The 26575-nt window shown below is 39.4% G+C and overlaps 1 protein-coding gene and 1 pseudogene across 1 annotated transcript in view; both read left to right on the top strand.

Moving 5' to 3' along the window:
- Positions 1–7: 7 nt before the first annotated feature.
- The window catches only part of LOC104495169 (parafibromin), a gene marked incomplete at both ends in the record, with an annotated part of 29372 nt that continues 2804 nt past the window's right edge, over positions 8–26575 (top strand). Inside the window, 8 exons of the mRNA XM_010138103.1 lie at positions 8–94; positions 1065–1134; positions 2127–2189; positions 2277–2329; positions 3802–3890; positions 6126–6342; positions 18680–18778; positions 20044–20122. Of these exons, the coding sequence (XP_010136405.1) occupies positions 8–94; positions 1065–1134; positions 2127–2189; positions 2277–2329; positions 3802–3890; positions 6126–6342; positions 18680–18778; positions 20044–20122 (757 nt within the window). The remainder of the gene's footprint in view (positions 95–1064; positions 1135–2126; positions 2190–2276; positions 2330–3801; positions 3891–6125; positions 6343–18679; positions 18779–20043; positions 20123–26575) is intronic.
- Positions 222–569, top strand: LOC104495167 (annotated as a pseudogene).

A 26575-nucleotide genomic window follows, 5' to 3' on the forward strand; every position in this document is an offset into this window, starting at 1 on the left:
GGGCCAACCAAGGGAATACTACACTTTGGATTCTATCTTGTTCCTGCTCAATAATGTGCACCTTTCACATCCTGTTTATGTCCGTCGTGCTGCAGTAAGTAGATTTTACTTTGACTTGTTTGTGATACATAGCATGTGCATAGTTATTTTCAGGCAATAATAGCAGCATTTAAGTGTATGAATTTGACTGGGGAAGGGGAAAAAGATACGTGACAAAGTACATGGGTGTGTGGTTTAACGAAGAACACTTCCACACAGGGATCAAATGACAGTCCCTGTCAAGGTGGAATATTTTTCTTGACGGTTCATTTACTAACAGATCATCCCCACTGACCACCAGGTTGCATTTATAAAAACAGTTGGTCACCCAAATATTGTCAGCATTTCTCTTCATATTCTGTGGTCACGGTTGTCTTCAGCACTATTTCAAAAATGCGCTTGTCCATCTGTTCTCTGTCGTGCGATCCCAGTCTAGATGATCATTTAGTGCCTGAGCTCACAAGGCTCTACAAAACAGAGGAATGTACAGCAGAATAGTTTTGGAATGGTCTCAGAAGTATGCAATCTAATTAAAAAATTACCGGATAAACTCTACAAATAAAGATAGGGGGAACCGTGAAAGAGGAAGTCCTTTTGATTTCCATTTGTCTGCCTTCTATGAGCCCATGCTTGGTCTTCCCCTGGGCCACAAGGTTACCTGATACAATGATGCTACATGTTGTGCGTACTTGAAACAACAAAATTGAAATACTTGATTTCTGCATACCAACATGGACTCCTGGCAGAGAAATGTGGGTGTTTAAAAGCGAGTTCTCCACTTCTGTTTGAAGTGGAGGAGGAAAAAGGCTTTCAGTTTTATAGCAGACAACACGCATTATTTTGTCCTTGAACATTGCCTGGGAAGTAATTTTATTTTTTTTAAGCTTGATAGTTATGTTTTCTTGGGAGGCAGGACACATCTTCCTGTCTCTGTGAAGGACTAGTTTTCAATAAAAGTGAAAAATCCTCAGCAGGAGACTTTCTGAGGGAATAACCATTTAATGTCAAGTCTGCTCTCTTTTCAGACTGAAAACATTCCTGTGGTAAGAAGACCTGATAGGAAAGACTTGCTCGCATACCTAAATGGGGAAACATGTGAGTGATACTTTCTTACCATAGCTACACAGTGTGCTTTACTGCTGCTTATTTGTGGCACAAGCGAGGAGTAGGAGGGGAAGAATGGTTAATGATGGCCAGTTTGCACCCTTACTGATGAATACATTTGAACTCCTCAAAGTTAAGATTTCTTTTATTTTTTTAATTTTGTTCTGAACTTAACTGTTTTTGTGGTCCTTAGATAGGAGTTGCGTTCCTGCACATGTGTTCAGAAGTGAGCTACTTCCTGATTTTTTTACAGCCTTTGGTTAGAATGCTTAGCGTTTGTATTTTTTCCTTCTCTAGGCTGTGGAAAACTTTTGATGATGCATTGATCTTAATGTAGTGTGTGCGATAAAATCTTGAGTACAGTGAAACATATCAAGTCACTGCTTTGTCAGTCTAGCAGATTTGCCTAGTATTCCATCATCTCAAATTTTTAATGATAGTCGGAGAAAAAAGTTACTCTGAGAGAAAGATAAATTTTGCTTACCCTTGTAAGTTGCTCTGTTTTGTAGATGGTCTTAGAATTTTAAGTATACCGGAATATGAGATTATTTCTGTAATATGTGCAGTAAACCATTTTTTATATATATTTTAAAGGGACCAGCAGGTTGTCTTTGTTCCAAAAACTAGAGAAACTAGTAGAACTTGATTCTAGGTTATAAAGTAATTATCTTTGTGACTCTGTTTTCTTTTATGTGGCATAAACAGATCATAGAATCACTGACTAATTTATGCTGAAAGGGACCACAGGAGGTCATCTGGTTCAATCTCCTTTTCAAAGAAGGGCCAAATGACCATGAGCGACCTGGTGTCACTTCATATTCAGTCGGGTTCTGAACATCTCCAGTTGCAGTGTTGGACTACCTTTGCTACCTAATATCTAGTTAGAATTTCTGCTGTTGCAATTATCTGTTGCCCTTCTTCCTTTTATAGTTAAATACTTTTGCAAATCTTTTGTACTTAAACAATGTTGTATTTCATCACAGCAACTTCATCAAGCATAGACAGAAGTGCTCCACTTGAAATTGGTCTTCAACGGTCCACTCAAGGTACGCTTTAACTAAAAAATAACTTTGAGGCTTATTTTATGAAAGTTTACTACAGTCTTGTATTTTTATGTCCTCTTTTTCTTGTAGTTAAAAGAGCAGCAGATGAAATATTAGCAGAAGCAAAGAAACCAAGAATAGAGGTAAGAACAGTGTTATCTGTACAAATTGGGGGTGGTGGTAGACTACATCAAGTATTAATCTATTTTTATAGCAGTTTAGTTGGGCTACCTATCCTCATTGGTGTGCATGTGAGCTGGAATGGGTTAGAATTTCAGCCTCCGATTTAAACTTGGAGTTTTAGTTGCTAGTTGTTTAGGTAACTAATTTAGCTATATTTTCACAAGTGCCTCTTCAATGGGCGTAATGTGTCTGGTTATTCTGCACATTGCGTTACTTAAGTCTGCCCGGTTTTAAGAACCGACCTTCTGTTTTCTTGATATTTCTTTTTTAAAAAACTATGTTCTTCTAGTTGTCTCCTCTGTGAGTTACTGTAAGTCTGGCTGTATTTCAGAGTACTGAAGCTTTAGATTTCTTAGAAGAATAATTACCAAAATTCAAAAATTCCCTTATTCAAAATTGAATTTGAAATTGTTTGTGCTTAGCTATAACCGCGTAAGAATCATAAAAACTTCGTGCAGAGGATTGCTGTGAGATGACCTGTTGGTGGTCTATAGATTTTTGTTATACGTTGCCCTATGTGGCTGTGATGCCAGTATGTTTTGAAACTGTGGAATACACCATCATAACTTGGAGAATCAAGAACCCCTCCCATAGGTGCCTGATGACCTTATGGCCATCTTCTCTTTGCTGGTTTCCTTGCTGCTCTGGCAACTCAGAGCCTGTAAAGTCTGTTTTAAGTTGTTTGGAGGTCACCTCGGCGTAGAGATTCCAGGTCTTTCCTGATGTTTGGGCACGACTGCTTTTGCTTTGCTTCAGCCTTTCCAAACAGCCTTTCAGCCACAGGACGGCTTAATGCTGATTTAAGTTGTGTGGGAAATAAGACAGATTGAACACAAGTGGTACCAGTGTTAGCTGGTAAAACAGCATCAAATTACAGCGCTCTTCTGCTTTCTCCAATTACATGTCTGTCTCGAATCTGGCTTGAGTCACTAGAGGCTTCCTTACTCTTGACTTGTTTTTTATACTTACTGGGAATGCCATTTAGAAAAGTTCTGCATGAAGATAAAACAGTTCTGATCAGTTCTTTTCTTCAAAAATTCCCCTGATTACATATCTGTGCAAATTTGAGCGTCCAGTAAATTTACCTTAAATACGTATGTGTGTGTATGTATTGTCCTACAACACGTGCATTGTTTGCCAGCTTTCAGCAGTCTGGTTTTTCTGTTGTGATCAATTGTTGTTTGAGCAGGGATCTCCACAAGGGAATGGTAGTTTCCTTTTCATTATTCTAATTATACTTTGTGGTTCTTGAGGAGATTTTTTGATGGCTGCGCAGATTTCTGATAGTGCACAGATCAAAAATAATTGGAAATATAGATTGCCATGCAAATATATATTAAAAAATAATTCTGAATATCTTTCATTCTAGTTGTATTTATTTTTTTAAAGAGAATGACAAAAAATTAAACATTACAATTGAACTTCCTGCTAGGATGAAGAGTGTGTGCGCCTTGACAAGGAGCGGTTGGCAGCTCGGTTGGAAGGGCATAAGGAAGGTATCGTGCAAACGGAGCAGATCAGGTAGGAATACTTTTTCTTATGCATATTGCTCAACTAAAGGACTGATAACAATTCTTGTGCTGTTCGAGGCAGCCAGTTTTACTTCTGTCCAAGAACTCTCAGTGGAAGTCTTCCTCCTCTAGGTGCTATCATTACTAATGTCTGAGGAGGCAGAACTTCATGCCTGTTCAGACTCCCGTTCTTGAGTGGACGTTCAGATGTCATAGCATGAGGTTTAGTTTGTCTTTGGAAGAGAGCAGAGAGTTTCTTTTCCTTTCACCAAGCCTGCTGTTTCTGCTTTCTTCTGCCCTGCTGTTTATCTAAGCACTCAGATACAATGAACAGAACTGCAAGGGGAAGCTGATTATCTATTTCAAAGAAAAATACCCTGTATTGAGGAATGTCTCGCGTGCAAAAGAGGAAAATGTTGCAAAAACAGACCACAGAGTAACACGTCTGTTTAACTTCCTACAGAGGTGAGCTTCTTGCCTCCGAAGAGGCATTAGGCTACCAGAGGATGCTGCACTGTTATTGCCAGTAGTAGTAGTGTTAAGGTGCTGAAAGGCTTGCCCATCACCTTTTTTCTTCCGTTGTGTCCATCCAGCATTTTGTAAGGAATGACAGCTGGTTTTGAGTGTTGCACCTTATCTTCCCAAAGCCAAGCAGAGAGGAAATAAAGGTCTTGCAAGGTCTGGTTGATGCTAAGGATCTCGGGCTTAGCTGGACACCAGTCTCTAGTCGTTCACTTTCAGATACCTGCCTTCAGAAGTCTTAAAGTAAAGGGGGCCACTTAATTTCTTTAGCGTGCTGGTTCCCGTAATGTAGAATGGGAACCATGCTTCCTGCAGTTGAGGTGTACAAGTATGAACCCATGCACTGCTTTGTCTGCACTGGATTTTGCAGATGAGTAGTTTCACTTGATAGACCAATTGCTTCCTTGAGAAATTTCTCTTGAGCATAAACAATACTGTGAATGCCTGTCTGTCCTTTCATGGGATTAAATTTAGCAGTTAGCCTTGCAACAATTAATATAGCAGAGTTGAGGCGTTTGTAGAATCTGTAATTACATCTAACCACGTGAAAAATGTGTTTTGTTTGTCTTCTTCCTCTGTCTCTTCTATAGGCGTTCTTAAAATGAAACTGCAGGGAAAAAAAGAAAACCTGATTGTCATACCTGACTTAAATTCGGAAAGTCTCTTAACGATCAAAACCTACACATGTTGTTTTGTATTAACTAATCATTTGGATCCTAGCTCGAGTGTATCACAAGTTTATTTTGAAGTTGTGAGACAATGCTACAGTGAGGATTACTGAGTGTTATTTGTAACTACTTTGTATTCTGTCTTTACAGATTTTTTTAATGCTGAATGTAGAAGATTGCCCTTTAAAAAAAGTGCAGATAACATTTACAGGCAGTGAGTTTGATCTCTGTGCCTGTCACTGTTGTTACTTTCACAGCAACATAGAGTTCCCTTTTCACTAGCTTAGCTGTAAAAGGAGAATACTTCACAACCAGTACTTTTTGTATTCATTTTTCAATGTAATCTCAAAAATCACATAAAATTCTGTTGGGTTTGTGCCGTTAGGCGTGTGCGATTTGGTCCTTTTTTTTTTTTCTTGAGTTTGCCTGCAGAACAATAGGGTTCACAGTTTGGCAGCCAGTTCTGTGTTTACAATTAAAAGCAAACAGATAAAGATGTTGCATTCTTGGACTGAACTGAGCTGCCTCAAACACAGATTAATGTGGGCAAAGTTACTACCATCTGCTGTTTGTTTGGGCTACGTACTCTTAAAAGGTAACGCATCTTCCAAGTGGCCAAGTCCATGCAGCAGCACCTCAGCCAAAATTTAGATGAATGCTTTGAAAGCCTCAGAGCCCCCAGGGGTTGATTTGACTAGACACAATCAACTAAATCCACTAAAAATAACGGGGAACTGAAATTCAAGTTGTGTTATAAATGGAAGTGTTAGTCCTTGGGTTTTCCATTTACCATCTTACTATAACAAAGCTTGTTATAGTTGGGATTCTTTGATGGCTTTTGTGCTAATACCAGTAGGATGTCTTTTGTCTGTAGTTTGATTCTCATGCCCAGAACAGCGATGCCAAGCTCATGTAACGTTCAAGTATATGTAAGTTGACCAGTTTATGATATATGGCCTATATCATAAGCAGGATGAAGTTACTCATTCACAAATTCTTTCAGACTAATTGTTTGTGCAATTATTCAGTCTCTTCTGTTATTTTTGCTCATTTAGATCCTTGTCTGAAGCCATGTCAGTGGAAAAAATTGCTGCTATCAAAGCAAAAATCATGGCAAAGAAAAGATCCACTATCAAAACTGATCTGGACGATGACATAACTGCTCTTAAACAAAGGAGTTTTGTGGATGCTGAAGTGGATGTAACCAGAGATATTGTCAGCAGGGAGAGAGTCTGGAGGACAAGAACTACAATCTTACAAAGCACAGGCAAGGTAATGCTCTGGACTCCAAGCTGTTTTTATGATGACAAACTGCATTTTCTCTTTTCTGTATGTCTAGCCTGTAAACTCGAGATGACTTGAGTGGATTATGCTTAGTTTTCTGGGTGAAAGTAGGCTTGGAGGGCTGTTGGCAAAGTGACAGGAGAGTTTGTTCTTACCTCGTTACAGTAAGCCGAAAACGTATGTCAAAATACTTGCTTCAGCCATTTAAAAGATACCAACTAATCGCTTAATTCCTCTTAAACAAAGCTGGCTTGAGCCCTACAATTGTGAGAACTGTTTGAAAGCCCCTGCGTGTTGGAAATGGACAGAAGTGGGGAGGAACTGATAGAAGTAGCAACATACGCACATCGAAAGTCCAAAGGCTGCCAAGCTGTGGCAAACGCCGAAGTAGTGAGGAGAGAAAACGCTACAAAGAACAAAACCAGAAAGTGTAACCACGAGGAGGCTTTTGGTACATTTTCGTCCCTTTGTCCTCCTTTAATCCACGTTTTTAGCTGCACTTGGTTATGTGCCATCCATCCAGAACAGAGTTCTGTCAGCGCAGCTGACAGCTTGCTCTCTTTGGACAGTCAGGCTGTGTTACTGCAGTCAGACTTGCACTACATCTCTGATGTAAGCTGGTTGCTAAAAGGTTGCAAACCTGTTTTCCTGAGGTTGTTGTCAAATCGCATCCTTGGCCTTCACTACTTTGAGTACTGTCACAGGAAAATAATGTTTAGAAGTAAATGAGGTCCCAGTTTTCATTTCTCTTATTTTTAACAGCATTTTACACGGTGCTCATTTTCATAACTTGGTCACGTGGCGTTAGTGATAGAATAACTTCATTCGTGAATTATGGGGTGGTTACTAGGTATGTGGCATGTACCTATGTGCTCCACGCAGAGTGCGTGTTGCTTCTTTGAATCTGTGAGATTTATAGTAATTCCACTGATGAACAGTTGATAAATTGGAAAAAGCCTCTAACGATTTAGTCATCAGAAATGTTTGTACTGAAGGAATCTGTGTAGCTTTTCCTCTTTGAGCGAATCATTCATGGCATTCATATCTTTACATGGAAACTTGCAGAGATGCTAAGGAGAGAGCTGAATGTTTTATTGTAATAATAGATGAGGTAGGAATTTTAAGCAAAACCTAACGCCAGGAGAAATTGAGGAGCAAGAGCTCTAGTTTGTTCATGGACTGCAGTTGCTTTGACTGGCCTGATGATAACAGGTGTAATACCAAATCTTTACTTCCGTTTGTGCAGGGTTGCAGGAGCATTCTTGATAGCATGGACAGGAATCGCCGAATGTTAATGTTTGTAGTTATGTACAAGTGCCAGTAAGAGTAAGTAGATGGGGAAACATCACTTGTTACCCGGGGCTGTGATCTGCCCCAGGGCAGCTCAGGGTTTTTGTTTGTTTGTAGGTTGGCTGGGAGGGGTTTTGGTTGATATGGCTGGGGTTTTTGTTGGTTTGTTTGATGTTTATTTGTTTGTGTTTTCCCTGTGAAGACTTTCTGAAATTTTTTTAGGAAACGGAGATATGTTCTCTTGGGCAGGTCTTTTCATATCTACTTGCCTGTTCATTTAAAGAATTTTGATCAGGGAAGCATGATGCCTCCCTGCAAATGCCATTTTGACTTTTCCACCTGATACTAGACTTGCTAATGTGCCTGATAAATCTATACCAAGAAAATAGTGAAAATTTACAATAAAAAGAATTATCTGCACTCTCTTGAATCCTTCTAGAATGTTTATTAACAAAATTGACTTCAACAGTAGTTACGTACTGTATAGTGTCTGGCTTTAATATCTGAATTCCTTTAGAACGTCTGGGTAAATGGTAACAGAGTGAGCACCCAAAATGTCAATTTTGTTGTTTCTTTCCAAAACTGCTTCAGCGTGAGGCAGCTCCCCAAGCTGTTCACAGAGAAAACCTCCTGTGTGAGAACTTTCCCAGTGTTCTCTGTAGTAAACAAAGCAGCAGAGATAGCTTAAGGTGCAAAAGGAAAACACTGGGAAGATAAGGCCACAGCAAAAAAAAAAAAGTCTGTTGTCCTTATCAACTTTCTGGCTGGTTTCCTCTGGTTTCGATGTGCTTGAAAAAAGTCGATTCCTCCAGCAAGATTCTAAATTCTATGTAGATGGCAATAATCTTAACTGTGTTTATGGAGAATTTACTGTTTCTTCTTTTGGACACATTTTCTGATTCTGAAGTTTTCTTCTTTCTTCAAATAGCCTTTTTTGCTTTATAGAACTGCTGCAGGATTTTTTTTTTTTTTTAAGTCTCCAGTGATGTAGTGTTTGGGTTTTTGAAAATATTTTCATGATACTTGGCATTCTGCCCTTTTAGATGCTGGTTTTAAGTATCTTTTTCTACCACCTTCGTTCTTACGTAGCAACCTTTGCTGAAATTACAGTGGTGGATTTTGTCTTGGCCGTAGGGTTTTTTTGTTTATAAGAATGTTGAATTTGAGTTCATCGATACTGCTGTTGTAGAGCGTTCTTCAGAGCTACCTCTCTGAAGTGGGTACTGTGGACTAACGAAGAGCTGTTTTTCCTTTTGCGACTGCTTTGGCCAGTCGCTCCAAGAAGTGATTACTTAATGGTAGCTAAAGAGCTAACTGCTGTATCGCTTCCCTTAGTGACACCAACCTATGAGGAAACAACAGTCTCTCGTAATAACCATTTTCTTCTCTGGAAGCTCCTGTGCTGTGCGTTCATACTGGCAGTGTAGCCCTGATCATCCTCTCATGATTTGGGACAGGCTGTCATTTGTTTGCTATCCTTCATTGGTGCTCATTCATAGGTTTTTTGACTCTAAACTTTCTGTGATGCGTCACACGGGTCTGTGTCTGTACGACCCCCTCTGTCACCCTCTTTTGATCAGCTGTTGCAGTGATCCCTGTCAGTCTTTTTACTGAGTTTTGTGAGGTTCCTGGCGGTTGTAAAATTAGTTCACCTGTCCTCTTTTGGTTTTAAGATTTCTAGAATTTGTATTTGTCTGCTTGCTTATTTTTATGTTTTGTTTAGAACTTTTTGTGGAGTTATTTTTTTTCCCATCATTTTCTGCCTGATTATTATGCAGTTCTACCTTCTTGTGGAAATGCAGTGTTTGGTTTAATCGCTAGCGGGTGAGTCATCCTGCACTGTCTGTTTTAAACATCTGTTGGCCTTCCGCAAGTCTTCTAGATTTCATGAATAATGTGACATTTTTATGTAATCACTTTTCAGAGCCAAATTGCGTCTGTTTAAGATACTTTTTTCTCTCATAGTAGCTTAATTTTAGAACTGTTTGAGAGAATATATTGTTTAAAGCAATTTAATTTCACGTTTGGCTAAAGGCATGCAGCTTCACTGCTGTTGTGGTGAGTCAACTGACAGACTAACCAACTGAAAATTTAGTCAGATTTCAAAAGCGATAAAAGTACTTGATGCTAGAGCGGCTTCTGAATTTCTTCACCATTCTTCCAACAGCAGGAGTTGTTGGGCCTTTGAGAAATAAATCTCTTCTGTTTGTCCTCACTCTTCATGCAGTCTGATTTTTCCTTCCTAATCTTCACAATCGCACACGGAGATCAGGGTAAGGAAATTGGTATCTTCAGACCCAGTACAGCTGGACGTGCTGGGGAAGAGAACAGTTGTAGGGAGAGAAGTTTAAAGAAGGCAAAGTGAAAATTTTTTGATCTGTAGATAGATATTTGAAAAAGATGTATTGTTGCTCTAAAGTCTTTTTTTGTGTAAAGTCTGCTTTGTATAAAGCAGACATAATAATTTCAGATGCTTGCTTACATCATGTTAGAAGAGTATGAACGAGTTGTTGATGACGTAGTCATGCCATTGACTATGGAACCTGTCTCTGGAGAAGAGGTTTAAGTTTGTAAATTTTTGTAATATATGTTAAATCAATGTGAACTGAAATATTGTCTGGTGAAGATACATCTGAGTTAATATTGCCACTTTCGAAACAGCAGATCTTAGGGAAAAATACTGACAAATATTACTTTTCTGACTTCTTTATTGAGACAACCTTTGTTTATAGAACTGGGTGTCTTCTCCAGTAGCTACAGTTTTGAACCCATATGTAAAATATTTACCATCAGGAGTGTTTGGAGTGTTAAGTTTCGAGTTCCTGCTTTACAGAGGTTTCAGTTCTGTTGCGTACCTGGTTTTAGAGAAACGTTTGGCTCTTTTGCAAAACAAACCATTGAACACCTAGAAAAAACTGTGTTTAAACTGAAATTGTTTCCTTCCTTTCATGTCCTTCCTCTGTGCTTCCTGAATAATTCCTTGATTTTTCTAACTTCTGTAGCAGGCTTCAGCAGTCTTTTCTAAAGGAAAAACCTCCTCATTCCCCCTCTATTGTGTGTTTTGTGGCACTTGAATTCTTCCTATAGGAACAAATTAAAGTAGCCTAAGCAGTTCCAGTGTTCACAGGTGTGTTTGGAGGGCGTGTTTTTGCCAATGACCGATGACATACTTGATTTTTTTATTTTAATCTCCTAGATTGCACAGAATTCCAGTGTTCACAGGTGTATTTGGAGGGCGTGTTTTTGCCAATGACCAATGACATACTTGATTTTTTTTTTATTTTAATCTCCTAGATTGCACAGAAATATTTCTTAGATAAGTAGCATGGTAACTGGGTGGGCTAGGTTGAACATGCTCTACTTGTGTGAAGAGAAAATCTTAAAAGTGAGGTCTTGGAAATGCACTGATACTGGCCTTTGAGATTATAACTTTCTGAATTGAAACAGTTCTTACAGAAATATTTCTTAGATAAGTAACATGGTAACTGGGTGGGCTAGGTTGAACATGCTCTACTTGTGTGAAGAGAAAATCTTAAAAGTGAGGTCTTGGAAATGCACTGATACTGGCCTTTGAGATTATAACTTTCTGAATTGAAACAGTTCTTACAGCAATAGTGAGCTCTGAGCTTTCATCCTTTGCTTTGTAGGGTGTGGTGGCTTGACCTTGGCTGGATACCAGGTACCCACCAAGCTACTCAGTCACTCCTGTCTTCAGCAAGACAGGGTGGGGAGAAAATAAGATGCAAAAAATCTTGTGGATCAAGATAAAGGCAGTTTAATTGAAGCAAAAGCAAAGGCCATGCACAGAAGCAAAGGAAAGCAAAAGATTTATCTTCTACTTCCCATCAGCAGGTGATGTCCAGCCACATCCGAGAAAGGAGGGCCTCAGTACATGTCGTGATTGTTCCAGAAGAGAAATGTCCTAGATAATGAATGCCCCCTCTTGTCCGTTCTCTTCACTTTATTGTTGAGCAGATGTCATGTCCCTTCGGCCAGTTTGGGTCGGCTTTCCTGGTTATGTCCCCTCCCAAGATCTTGCTCACCCCCAGCCTGCTGGTGAGGGGGGATATTAGAGAGGCAGGCTTGGTGCTGCACCAGCACTGCTCAGCAGCAGCCAGGACCCTGGTTTATTACCACCACCTTTCAGCTACCAGCACCCAGCACTGCGAGGGCTGCTGTGGAGAAGATGATCTCCAGTCTCAGCCAGGCTGCATCAAAGGGATATGAGGGAGGTTATTGGTAAAACTTGCAATTTTGGGTAGCACTCTTCAGTTGTGTTTTCTTACAGCTGTGAGTATATTAGAGTTCACTTGAGAAAAGGGAGTTCTAATCTAATGAAACCTAATAGTGGGAGTCCAGAGTGTCCTGTACAGTGTCTCAGCATTATTGTGTGCCTGGATATGACCCAGGAAAAAGCACTGAAGTAGAACAATGTGAGTGGGACATAAGAAATCTGAATCTGAAGTAGATGGTTTTTTAACGGAATTAGCTGTGTGTAAAATCAAAGAATGATTGGATGTGGGCTCCTTATGCAGGTATCTGTTAATAATGGAAAAACTATTTAGAGTGTTAAAACTTGGTATGGGATCAGAGTTATGTGAAACTCAGTCCCTTTAGTAACGTTCGATTCGTGAAATTAAATCTTTTCGTCATCTTAGGAGTGTCTCTCTACGAGCATATTACTTGCTAGGTCTATGTTGAAATGTTGAAGAAGTAGTCTCATTTTTTACTTGCTATTGATTCACTTCTGCAGACCAGTTTGATTCTCTCACTATCTGGGTAACTATTTTTTTTCACTGCTTAATGTTTACCGAAAAAATACAGAGAAATTTTTGAAATGCATCTTTTTTTGTATAAAAAAATTGTACTCTTTCCTTTTGAAAGAAGTAGGAAGTAAGCCTGAAGCAAATAAAATGGTTTCCTTCCTTAATCCTGGCATTTTCAATATTCTCTGTTCATAAATGAAAGACTTCGACCAGGCTATATCCAGCACATATATTTCTTAAGCTTTGCTTTGAAAACAGAGAAATCTTATTTTGCATAACAAGCAATTTAGTTGTTAATTAAACCTTCATAATTTTTTAGACTTGATAGTTATTGCAGTCCTGTTGTAGTGTACTACTTACCTATATATTTCTTCGGAAAAAAAGGTTGATGATGCCCAGTGTATTGTGTATCCATAAAAAGGGGACATTAATACAGAAGGGAATGGACTTGGCTCTAACTTCTGTTTTATAGAGCATGACTGTGAGTTGGATGTATTAAATTCCATAATGATTTTATGTCCCCATCACCCCAGCACCAGCTCTGGGGATGTTTGTGTGCATGGTGGTGAGAAGTCCAGAGATGAGTAAGATAACTGGAGTTTATAGCTGCCCTAGCTGGAGGTATTAACACTTTCCTGGTATGTGGTGTTCACCTTGGATGTCATGCACAATTACAGATTTGTCTAATACAGTGTCTTGCTCTGAACTATTTCAGAACCTTGTTCCTTTGTGGCTTTCTTGTATTCGTGTGTGTAAGTGTGAAATAGCAGGACTTTTAATTTTCCCCATGTTGATTTCATTTTTATGGTGGTCAATATTAGGGTTTTGTTACCATTGCCTGGAAAATATTACCACTACAGTTAGTATTTGTGTGCTTAAATGAATGTCTTATTCATAGGGGGTCCTTTTGACAGTAACTAACATATTTGAATTAAATGGTGTGAGAAATCACTTTTGCAGTTACTTTCAGTTCTTGTATTTTGATTCTGGTATCTTTTGAGAGTTCTTACTAGAGAAGTCATGTGTGAGGGGACTACTACAGTTACAGTCACCATTCCAGTAACTTCTTTTATATGATCTTGTAACTGGAAAATATTTAAATTAAAACTATTTTAAATCAGGACTAATATTTTAGACCCTTTTAAGAACTAAAAGATCTGAGAGTAAAATTTTTGAAAGGAATTATTTGATTGTAAAAGCAACTTTATGTGTGGGCTGTAGGTGGCAGAATTGTTCCATGTTCCTGAAGTTCACTGTGGTGGTGCATTTCCTAGCAAAATGGAAAAGGCAAAGGTGTGCCAGGTTAATAGCAACTAGTCTCCTCATTAGTGCTTTCAAATGGAACACGCGTGTGGTTTTAGAATGGCTGTGCACAAGTGTAATGGAGTGGCACAGCTTAAGCTCTCAAACTCCACTTGATCTTACATTAGCTTATTTAGGACAACTGGGAAGACTGTTGTATTGCTGTTAGGCAGTGACACAGATTTTTTTGAATACAGCACTTAAAGGAAAGGTGGGCCAGATTATAAAAATTACATTTATATTGAGCAAGAGTGAATCTTGTTTTGTAATTAGGTACCTCGAATTTTTCAGAAGTATTATGTTTTCTGCTTCAGTTGGTTGGCTGTATAAACTCCAGTACATTATTGCAAAGTTCTTAAATGACTCTTGTCCTGAAAGCACAGCTAAGACCTATTTATTTAGGTGGTTATCTTTAAAACTATGTCTGCAGTAGAACACTGCTTACACGCCTTACTGTAGTATAGCACGTGCGGGTCAAAAGTGTGGAGAATGGTGTGAGAGGTGCCCTGAGCTCTCTGCGAACATGCCCGTCAGTGCAGCTGAGCATCTGGTGCCTTTCACGTGTTCTTCGAATGAAAGCAGATAAGGAAAGTGGGAGAGGTGCATGTGTATGTAATTTAAAAAGGTGGATTGACTTCATCACAACTATGTAATTCAAGATCATATTTCTAGCTGATGCTTCTAACTGAAGGGTTCTTGTGTAGGGAGAGGAAAGATGCTGGGTCAGAAGTGACGGGAAGTTTTTACGATCTGAATAAGCAGCGTATAGCAATAATTCACACAGCCGCTCTACCAGTATATTTGCACGCTTGCAGTTGCCTGTGACTGTTCCTGAATGTCAGTCTTGCATATGTCCAGCATTTGATTCTGAGGGCAGTGTAGCACACAATGCAGAATGCTGTAGGACTCTCTTTGAATTAGAAGAACAAGGAGGGGAGGTGATCGACTTCAGTGTTGGCAAACACACGTAGGAAAGTGATGCCTTAAATGAATAACTTCAGATTTAAAAATGTGCTTTAAATGTGCAAAGTATTTTCCTTTAAATCTGCAGTTCATCAGTTGATGTTCCACATGATGAGCCATTTTTGATTGCTGCTGTACTTTTACGAGTCCACCCCAATACTGTTTACATTTTTCATGTCACGCAGTGCATAGGAATTGCTGAATATTTGTGATGGGAGTATTGCATTTGTGGTCTGCATCATGCCTTTCAGCCTGTCTGTGGCTGCAGAGGACTCTGCAGTAAGTCTGAGCATATCAAGCAAATGCGTAAAGCAGCCTCTTAGGGGCTTGATTCTTTTCCAGCCCTGATAGAAATTTGGGCAACGTTTATAGCATTCTGCAGCTCTGGATCATCCTGGGATGTATGTCCAACAAGCAGTCCTTATTGTCAGCTCAAATAAGAGTTTATTTGAATTTGTATGGTTGTTTCTTGGCTCTTCTTTCTCTGCAGTAAAATACCAGAATGTAAAATCTGATTAAAAATTGGTTACAGCTTAGTTACAGGGAAGTTTTGAAGCCCTATAAGCCATGCTGTGTAACAGTGTATATGCTTCGAGATTTATTTCTTAGATTTAATCAGGGGTTTTTTGTTGAGATGATTGAGATGAAGTATACTTTTCTGTTGTTTTTCTGCCTCAAGAATTATTTTCTATGAAGCTGAAATCAATATTTCTCCTTGATCGTTATTAGAAAAAAGGATTTTTTTTTTTTTCCTAGCATGATAAAGCTGCTATTGTGACTTGAAGTCTTTGTGAATGAGCATTATGGCTGGTTACAGAAATTAAAGAGAGGTTGCAGAATGAAGATTACAATTTTTTAGAATAAATAGTCGTATGTTTAAATGAAAGTATTTTTATCACAAAAGGAGTCTTGTTAGTGAAGTAACTTCATTAAGGCTTCCCCAGCAGAGGAGGCTGATCTTACCTGCTCTGGTATTTCTCCTCAGCCCACTGTTTAATTAACACCAGTGATAGTAATTGGTATATGTAGTCACCGTGTCTGTTAGTCACTATGTTGGCAAGGCACAGAGCATCTGTGCCGGTAAATTTTTAGCATACTACTGCAGGCTTTCCTAAAGAACCTGTGTGACTCTTCTTCTGTAAGACGATGGATTTACTGTTACCTGACCATAGCTGCTGCTACTGATAGTCTTCTGGCTACCCCGTTGTCTCTTCCACTTTACATCTAGTGCATGAGACTTCTTTTTAGAGGCTTGAGTGAGGATGGGTGGAACAATCTAGTACAACAGGGCTTTTAAAACAGTATCAAAAGCCAGAGCTGATAGTTTCTGGAACGTTTTGCCTCTCCCTCCACAATGCGTTGGATTATTATTAGATGTAGACATGGTTGGAATCCACAAAGAGAGCTTTCATGGGAGTAGCAGTGCTCTAGGCAGCTAACAATGAGAAATGATGAATTATCCTTTTATGTATTAAGGATTTTCTTAAGCATTGTTTTCAAGGCATGTTCTAATTTTTTTTTTAATACGTAGTGCAAAGAAACAGGTATCTTTTTTTTTTTTCTTTCTGCTCCTTCCCCCTGATCAGAAGTTTTTGGTAAATAAAAATGTTCCACTTGATATTAAGTTTAACTAAATCTCGGCCAGATGCTGGTCGATGTTCATATTCTGATCTCTGAAGGGATGAACAATGAAAACGTAGCAATCTTGCAACTCTGCAGGGCTTTGTAAGTTGGTTGGTACCTGGACTTGACTTCCTGCTTAGTTTTTCTGTCGCAGTAATGTGGTCGCACATCCCTGACCAAGCCGGTGAACAGCACGATGATGGTATGAGTTCAAGTGCTTGTTAAAACACTGCTGGTTTTCCCCTTCCAAACAGTTATTAGCTGTGGACTTGGGGGACCTGCATTTTCATGCTGTGGAAAAAAGACATCAACAAGAACACTGTGTAACACAGTGCTTATTAGTGACTTATTTTCAGCAGATGGGAGAAAATTCTGTGTAGATTTTGGTGGTGGGGTCTTTTTTTATTACCTGCGAGAATGTAAACTTTGGTCCAGGACATGCAATTTCAAGTTGCTAAAATCTGAGATGCTGCAGTACCTTTTGATAAATTTGTAGTTTGAAATTTAAGCTCAGTTTAAGAGTATGTTGACTGTAGGTTTTAGAAATGGGTGTGAAAGCTGGTTGTGGCTTCCTTGTGACTGAAAGACTTGGTTTCTACGTGACAGTCACTCCTACCAAATTTCTCCCCTTGTTTTTTAATCGGTTGCTCCTCCTGAATTTCAGAAGACTGAGTAGCTTGTCGTTTCCAAGAGACAGTATGTGATAAAGCGCAGCAGTGATGAGAACTGTGATTGATATGCTGCCCAGTCCAGAGTTTGAGAGAAATCTCTGAATTCCCAGTAAAAGCATGCAGTTAGGACGCACTTTCTGAAGAACAGAGCTGGTTTTGAGTATCCTTGCGTAATTGATTTGTGCATTGCTCACAGCTCTTTAAAGGTTTTTTTTTATCCTGGGATTTGGCCGACTGGAAAGAACTTCAAATACAGTTTTGTGTGAGTTCTTTCAGTCTTTTTGAAAAGAACTAGGTTTGCTTAAGGAATGGCTTTGCCTTTATAAGTGGTTTCTGGTGGTCTTCCAGTTCCCTCCCCTCTGGCTTGCTGCAAATTGACAACACGCTGACTGAGGTCAAGTGAACAAGCCTGGAGAAGCTTTGCATTACAGCTCTCTCTGAATGATTTCTTCAAAATTCACCCCAGGAGTCTTTGTTTTGTAATTCATGCATTTGTTTTGTAATGCCAGTGGTGTTAATTAACACCACCCCGATGTTAGTATACAATACTCTGGAAGAATCTAAGCATCTTGTGAATGCTTCATACTATTCTGAACCAGTACAAAAGCCCTGTTCCTTAACTGATGAAAGGTTTCTTTTACTGAGGAACCATTACTGAAAATTGACAGTAATGACAGACGTCTGTACACGTCTGTAGCTTAAAACGCCTATTGAGTGGTAATGTAGTAAGTGTATGCCTTTCAAAAGTCTAATTAGCGTTTACATTTCTGTTTAGAATAAAGCAGTCCTACTATTAGTACCAGGAGGAATGTTTTTAAAAAATCTGTTCGGTTGTGGCTCAATGACTTGGTTATTTGACAAAACACCACATGAAGTTACTGGAATGATCCTGGTTCACTCTTGAATCAAGGGTTTGGAAATGTGATTTCTGTACTTGCTGCTTCCAGTTTCAAATGAAAGGCTCTGCTGCTTAAATTACTTGGTGCCTAATGGAGTGAAGTTGTAATTCAAGGTAAATATTAAAAGAACTGCACCGCAATGTGAGAGGGTTGTGCCTGTGAACCGTTAACATCTGGCTGAAGCATGTTCTGCTCCGCTCGGGAACCTTGCTGGAAAGTACAGGACGTGGCTGCCTGGCCTCAGCTGCTCCATGCAGCGTCAGGAAAAACCTCCCGCGGGTTCATGAGAACTCTGCCCTAAGAGTAGCTGAGCCTGGGTGGAGGACAGCTCCCTGTAGCACAGGAATAAGCAGACAGAGGGACTGTACTCTAGGCCTCCTGGCCAGGAAGCCAAAAATGAGCAGGAGGTACATACCTGGGCCTCAGAGATGAGAATTGTCCTGGAAATCTTGAGTTAAAGTTTTCCCTTCTTGCTACAGCATGAACATCCCCAAAGGGGCTGTGCGAGCGTGGTAGGCAAGGAAGGCGACTACAGGTGCTCTGTGAGGAGTTTTGTTTACCTTGTGGTCTGGCCTGTTGGAGTTGGCAAGTTTGAGCCTTAAAGAATAGTGGGTAGCCATGAAGCATTAAAACTGTTTCTGTTTGGATCCCATCACAGAAACGTAATTGGGAAATACCTGTTGAGAAAATTGGTGCAATAATTTTTCTGCTTCTGTGAAGCAGACGTTAACCAAATGGTATCTGCTACTTGTGTGGTTACATGAAGCACAGATAGTCAGCAAGGTTCACGAGTATCTGGTATGTTTTTCAGAACTTTGCCAAGAACATTTTTGCCATTCTCCAGTCAGTGAAAGCCAGAGAAGAAGGCCGAGCACCTGAGCAAAGACCCGCACCAAACACAGCACCGACGGTAAGAGCAGCACTTTGAACGTGAATACATGACACCAGCAGTGAGGATAGAGTGTCTTGTCACTATTAAATATGAAATCCGTTTGGTTTTGTTCCAACGAATGCACAGCTTTCAAGCATGACTTCACAGATTTTTTGACTTAATTTACATTTACTGGTATTTAAAGAGTTGAATATATTGGTTTAATTTGTTTGATATGTTCTTGTTACTTCGAGATTAAACTGCTAGCGCCAGCTTCTGCATCTATCAAACACTAGTGACATCCTGCATCTCTTCGTGAAAAATGCATTAGATGAGACTGCTGCCGTTTCAGACAAAATGTTTTTCTGTTTTTCTGACAGATAGGGTAGCAAATGTTTAAGAATCTGAAACATGACTCATGAGTGGGAACAGCTTGAACCAGCTTTCTTTTGTCTGTAATAAATCAGAAGGACAGACTTAGAGCTTTATTGTTCCAGTCTTTCTAGGTATTAGACAGGATTTGTTTTGTATTGTGCTGTTTACTACTGGGTTCTATTAAACCTAATATATTCCTGAACTCAGTGGCAGTCTGCTATAAAAGCTATTTAATCATACTTGGATTTGTTTTTAGTGCTACTGCATTTAACAAAGAACTAAATTTAAACAGCAAGATGAATTCCAACATTTAAGTATTTGCTTTGTGGCGAATTTCATAAATAGTGCATGGGACTATTCACATGCCTCATTCGGAGTAGTTGTGAATACGTAACGCAGCCATCTACAGAAAAGATTGAATTGGTGTCTAGTGTGTCTCTGGATTGGCACTTTTAAAAACCTTTTTTCCAGAATGCTTTCTTTCTCCAAATTTGTTTTTTATTCTGGAGGTTTAGCAGAATTTTAGCTTAATCAGGATGACAAGGAGCATTTTGTATGTGTGTGGCTGAAGGCTTAGCCATGAGTTGTCAGTTGACAGGTTTTTTCCCCCCACTAATTCTTGTGATATTATAAAAATTCAGTAACTTCATCAACCTTACAGATTTTTGGATAATGTAGCTTGTTACCGCTTCTTTAGTTTAGCCTCAGGTTGTTGTCACTGCTTCCAGTCTGTACTTCTAAACTCCGTTTCTGAAAGATTGTAAGTGGGTGTCAAAGGGAAACATATCAGAAGTTTTCAAGTGCAATGAAACTCCTGCAAAAGTGAAGTAATTTTATACTCTTGAGCAGTTCCATGTAATACTTTTGAAGTTCAAAACCCAACGAATATCTTTTAGTCTGTTTTACAAATGTTATTTAAATTGTTTTAGGATCCTGCTTTACGAAATAAGCAACCTATTCCAGCTGCCTACAACAGATACGATCAGGAAAGATTCAAAGGCAAAGAGGGTAAGTTGGTCGTAATGCTTCTTCTAAATAAAAAAAAAATATTGGGAAATGAAACAGTTATTTTGGGCTAGGGGCTTTTCTGTGCCATTGCTTTTCAAGCCTAAGGAAAGATAAAAAAAAAAGCTGTAACTATGCCTAAAAATAGCTTTTTCCAAGTAATGAAGTCTAAAAATGTTATTTATTAGAAATCATTTCTGCCTCTTAAGCAAACTGAAAGCTTAAATTCAGAACTTGAGGGTGTGTGTGGAGTGGAGGAATTATTTATTTGGGGAAGGTCATACACAACTCCTAAAAAAGCACAACTGCAAATATGAGTGTCAGGTGCATAAAATGTAGTAGATCGACTGTCCTCAATCAATCACAAATACTTTACAAGTTTTTTCCAGTGATTACAAGTAAATATTGTTAGCTCGAAATGTCTCTTTATGTTACAAAACAAACCAGTACCAGCAGTGCAAAGTATTAACTCCCTTCTGGAGACAAGGTGGAAATAACCTCCACCATGTAAGAAGTCTCACGTATTTTAAAACGGGAAGGATGAACATCATTTGTCTTTCTAACTCAAAATTTTTCTTCTGCCTCCCTGGCTTTTTTTATATTCTGATTTAGTACCAGTTCTAGTTATTTCATGTCTGTGTCGTGATGTGTTTCAGTTGAGCAAATCTCGTGTGTGTTTGTGGTTGGATGGTTTTGTGTGTCTTGCAGGGGACATGGCAAGCTTTGTTACGCTTCTGAGTTGCCTCATCCTTCTAGCTCAGGCAAAATTGTTCTTTTCTGTAACGAGACTTCCTGTGCGTGCTTCTAAAGGCTCTCTTTTCTGGCTGCAAGAACTTAAATGCTGCTAAATGCTGCTTTAAACTGTGGATGGGCAATTCAGCTTGCATCTTTTGGAGCCTTTGGCTTTGTCCAGGGTAGTACTGGCTTTTCTGCAGGGAAGCTGAAGAATGTTTGTATGCTGTGTATGTGAATTCTCAGATGACTTTCCAGGACTTGACTTTCCAGTTTCTCATATGTGTTTTAGTCTCATATGGAGTTAATTTTGTATTTCCATTTTCTGGGTGTATTTAAAGAAATATGTGGTTTAAGAATAGCACTGGTGTAATGCCAAGTTAGGTGAGCGTAGGCTAGCATTGGAAATGCAGATTAGGTGTTTGGAAGAATGTATTTCAAATACAAGATTGACTTAACGGAAGGCATCGGTACATCAGTTACGGAAGTTAGTTAGAGTAGGTCGTTAACATCTGGATTTCTTAGGAGACAACCTAGAGATATTTGAGATATATTGCTCAGCTGTAAATTAACTTTAGAAAAGTCAACTTTACTTCTGAGGTATTCTATTATAACACTATAACCTTCAAATTTTAGTCTAACTGAAACTCGCAGTGCAGGTAGTTCTCAAAGCTATAATTAGCCATGAACAATTTCCTGTGCTATTCGGCACTGGTAACGTGATTTGCTTAAAACTGAACTATACACATCGCTTGCAGCTGTATCACAAGTGAACTCATTCCTTAAAGGATTTCGGATTTAATTGCCCTCGGAATTAATTTGTGGCCCCCATATTTTCCACACGGAAGTGAGATTGCAAGCAGAAATGAGATTTTTTTTTTTTTTAACAGTTGATCTAGCGAGGACTTAGAATTACGATGTTTTTATGGAAAAACTTGCAGTATTGGGGATTTTGGGAAGGAAAAGAAGGATAATTATTGAAGTTCAAGGTATAATAACTTGCAGTCCCTATGCCATTGTATCGAACAATTGTTAGTAACACCTGAGGTATAGCTGAACCCTATAGCTTTGTGTCACTCTTGGCTAGAGGTTGTGGAGGAGAGGACTACATGATGCGTGTAACAGGTGTGTGTGGTAGTGATTTTGACTCAGGATTGTAACAAAGCCAAGAGAGGCAACATCTCTAAGCTTTTGTCTTTGTGTCTCATCTGTTTGCTCTTGTCTCAGAGTTGTTGAAACTATAGGAAGGATTCATGGTAGTCCTCTCCTAGTTGCATCGTGATTGTGGCTTGTTGTCTGTCTATGGAATACCACGGTGTTCGTGAAGACTTAAAGTTTAGGCAGCAAAGAGATGAACTTTATTCTTTGAATAGTTGTGTGGTTTAATAGAGAATTTTGGCATTAACAGCCCTGTTCTTAGCATAAACAATCTGAAGCTCATAGAGCTAAGATAGTAAATTTAGGAATTTTAACATGAGATGCATTAATTTGGCTGAGTTGCAGCCAAATACCACGGTGTTCGTGAAGACTTAAAGTTTAGGCAGCAAAGAGATGAACTTTATTCTTTGAATAGTTGTGTGGTTTAATAGAGAATTTTGGCATTAACAGCCCTGTTCTTAGCATAAACAATCTGAAGCTCATAGAGCTAAGATAGTAAATTTAGGAATTTTAACATGAGATGCATTAATTTGGCTGAGTTGCAGCCACATATCTCTTGCTTGCTGTGATGGATCATTATTTCTGATGCGGTGTATCAGGATGCCTCTCCGCTTGGCTTAAAATTTTCATGCCAGATGGGACAGGCTTTGCCACTGGAATGGTTTAGATTGCTCAAACAGTAAACGTGAGGGGGTTGGTAATTGTGAAGGCCTGTTCTTGAAGAGCAAATAATCTGTTACACCTGCAGACAGTGGAAGTGCTTATGCAGCCCTGAGTCAGTAGTTGGTACTTTCTCTGATGGGTGTCTTGTTACTGCAGCTTTGGTTTGGCAGGAGAGAGAAATCTTTCCTTTGGCATTCTTAAACTTGAAGTTCTGTGATATATATGCCGTAGGAAATGTATCAGAAAGTCTCTCGCAATGGGACTCGTATGCCCTAGATATTTCCACAGCAGAAGAACACGCTGCTTGGCAGTGCACCCATCATGCTGAACTGTTCAAATGGTTTTGAGGTGAGGAGGTGAACTCCCTGCAATTACTTGCCTTGACTGCTGTTCCCTTCCTGTTGGTTTTGCTTCTTTGATGCTGGCAGTCAGTGATGGTATCCTGTGTTCAACAGCACAGAACTCTGTTCTGTGCTAAATTTTCTCTAGTTTTTCCTTTGTAGTTTTAGCCCTTTCCTTTATATTATTCCCTTTAGCTTTCTTTCAGTTTATTAATGTCATTTATTAATGTGCATCTTTACTGGTGGGATTTTATTCATGCCACAGACCATCTCGTTTGACATACAGTCTGTCCTGTCTTCTTGAGCAATGTAATTTTAAAATCCTTTTCCAGATGTAAAAATTCTCTGCCCAAATGTCATTTGGTGCTTAGGAAGGTATCTCACGTCCTCTGCTGTGTCTCAGTGTTCGATATTTAAGTTCATGTTTACTGATATATATGGTTTGCAGCTCAGCCAGTGGTACACTGTTGTGCTTGGTCTATATGACATTCCAGATGCTGAAATGTTTTGGACTCTGTACCTTGTTTTTTTCACCCCAGTGTTTTAGGTTGATTTTCCTGAGATCCTTCTTTTCACAGGCTTGTTTTTTCAGTAATTCCAGACTGTAAAACAGTACTGGGATTATAATCTTGAAGATTTAACATTTTGGTCATCCATTGAGTGCACGTCTCAGTGTAGATGGCAAAGTAAAGTTTATCTGTGCTGCCCCAAGTGTTAGGTCTTTAAGGAATGTTCCAGGACCGTTGTTCTTGTTTGCCTGCTTTATTTTTGTTGTCACAGTTTCAGTGCACCAGAATCCAATTGTTATTACCAAAACCCAAAAACCTTTCAGTCCTCTTTAGTGTCAATTGGAGAGTCTGGTTGTATAGCCATGTGATTTCAGTCTGTATTGGTGAAAAGGATCTTGTTTACCACATCGAAGTGTTTTGTTCAGGAAAGCTGGCTGCTGACTTCCTGCTGTTATCATTTTATGTTTGAATTATTCTTGTAATGGTGTTGGATTTTCAAACATAGCTGCAGTTTTTCAGAATTATGTCTAGCTTTCTAGTCAGTCATTAAGTGTTAAGCCGAGGCAACAGAGGACTATGAAGTTTTTGATTTTGATGTGACTCTGGACCATATTTTTTTTTTTTCCCTCTCCTCTATGCATTGTTAAGAAAGTTTCTCTATAATTGTGTGATTTCTCTTTACACAAGGAGAATAGGGGAACGGGTGGCAGGAAATCCGAACTTCTGAAACTTGACTGCCTTCTTAGACTTCTATTTATTGCATTCATTTTTAAGATTATAGGATTCTGCTTTTTTCCCTAGCAGAGAATGTGCAAGAGATTCAATTCTGGAAGAAGATTGTAGTCTGTCTCTATTTTCGAGCTTGGTATGATCAAGTAGTTTGATAACTTTCAGTACTGTACATTCAGTGCTGGAAAACACACAGATTCATGCTGTATTTTTGTTTATTAATACTGTGAGAAACTTTAAGAACTCAGTGTTAATTGCTTATAAGATTATTACCGAACTGTTATATATGAACTGTGCAGAGAATTTCATAAACTAATTAGCAGAGCTTAGGCATAAAACCTTTACTTGTTAGGGTATGGTACTGAAAAGAAGTGTTCAGGAAACTCTTATGTAGGATGAAACTTGGTGTCAGTGGTTTAATTACCATGAGTGTGAAGTAGGGTAATGAATCATTTCCAGGCATTTTGCAGAGCTGTTGTTCTCTGGGGTTCGAGGAGTATACAACTGAAAAAAAAGTGATTATTCAATCTTTTTCATCCACAATTCACACAAAGTCTTTAACTTGAGCTCTTCATGTTTCAGAGACATGCTCGTTGTTCTGTTCCTATTTGCCTAGGCTGCTTCCTTCCAGAAATGCAGACGGAGTCTTTTAAAAGCTATTATTCTTTTAGTAATGTATCAGTGCTGAAGGTTGCACATGGACTGGATAGCTAGAGCTGCAGCAGGTGCAGAATCGAAATGCAGAGTGACCTAGGTGGGCACAGAGCAGTAGGCTCTAAGCAGATGGAAGGGCAGTTTGAGCAGGAATACTTATATGGAAGGAAATGGAACATACGCCCAAATGGCTATGGAGAGTATAGTCAGTCCAATCAGCTGATGCATTAGGGTGCATATTTTCATTTTCAGGACTAGTTCTTTTCAATGAGAGAAGGCACTCAGGTTGATGCATGGTGATGCTGGGAAGGTACCTAGTGATGAAACATACCGAAAAAGTGTATGATTCTTTTGACAGGCTTTGGGTTTTGAACAGTGAGATTGTGATCATAATACGTGCAGTGACTGAGGAGGAAAGATGGTCTTAAAGTTAACTGTGTTAATGTTGACACAGTGTGGTGTTGAAGCACTGTAGTTGTATTGAAGGCTCTCAAGTAAGTGTTGTTAACAGTTGTTCTGCATTTAATTCCAAGCTTAAAAATCAGGGTCCAAAGTTTTGCCATCACGATACTTTTATTTAAAGGGTTCTTTTCTTCTTAAATACCCTACCCTTTCTTTAGGAGATGGCTTGTAATTTTAATTGCTTCCTCTATTACCATCAGCAAAGCTGTGATTTTTGAAACTGCAGTTACAAACTAATTCTTGGCCAGACATCAGTATTTCATCTCTGTGCTGGTGCATGACTCAGCAGCGCAGGTTCTAGCTCCTTTGGGAAGGAGGGGAGAAACATTGCCTTTGTGTTCTTATTCAGAGGGTATGGTACAGCATTTACGCTGATGTGTGCTGGGGGTTTGTCCTCTGGTGCTCAGGTTGCTCCTCTTCACTGTGGACTGTGGTTCCTCTTGTATCCCAGGTCTGCTTTTGAGCAGTTGCATCAGGTCGGTCATTGCCCTAGAATGCTCTGGAAGAAGTGCCTCTGCACTTTATAGCCTGGTCCTTGAATGCCTTTTACAACAGCTGCATTAACCTGTCTAACACTCTCTGCAGTTTTTGTAGGGGGGGTGCAGCTGTAATGTGGAGTCCCTGACTCGAGAGCATTTGTGTTCTGCTTTGCACAAGCTGTATACTGTGTGTGCTGCTGAAGGTACTATGTACGTGGCCAGGTGTAAGCACTGTTGGGACCTTCCAGAAAGGCACAGAAGTGCAAGTGGCAGGGCTTTCACTGACAGCAGTCTGTATTTCTGTATGAAAAGTGAGCGGCTGACTGGTAGAGTATTGTATGGTGAATGTCAGAGGTTCAGGTCAAAAAAGCTGTATTCTGAGAAAAAGTGCTGTTACCAGTTAAACGGGTGTTGTTGTGGTTGTCTGGAAGCTGGTGATGCCTAACTCTGGTTCACCAGCTGCTTGAGAGCTTGGGGCAGAAAACTGAAGAGCTGCTGGGCAGTTTAGGGGGTGGTTTCTTCAGCTCATTCCACCCTATCCACAGGTGGCAGACCCTGAGGTGTGCAGTAGACCTCAACAGGGGCTGCAGTAACTGTCTGCAGGAATGTGAGTGGGTACCTATGTGCTACTTTGACCATTTAGCATCCCTTAGATTTATATTAATAAGAAAAGTACTCTGCCATTATTTACGGATTATCAGAACTGTTTTACTGCCTGAGTGGCTGGTG

This window comes from Buceros rhinoceros, unplaced genomic scaffold, assembly GCF_000710305.1.
Source record: "Buceros rhinoceros silvestris isolate BGI_N320 unplaced genomic scaffold, ASM71030v1 scaffold18936, whole genome shotgun sequence".
Lineage (NCBI taxonomy): Eukaryota > Metazoa > Chordata > Aves > Bucerotiformes > Bucerotidae > Buceros > Buceros rhinoceros.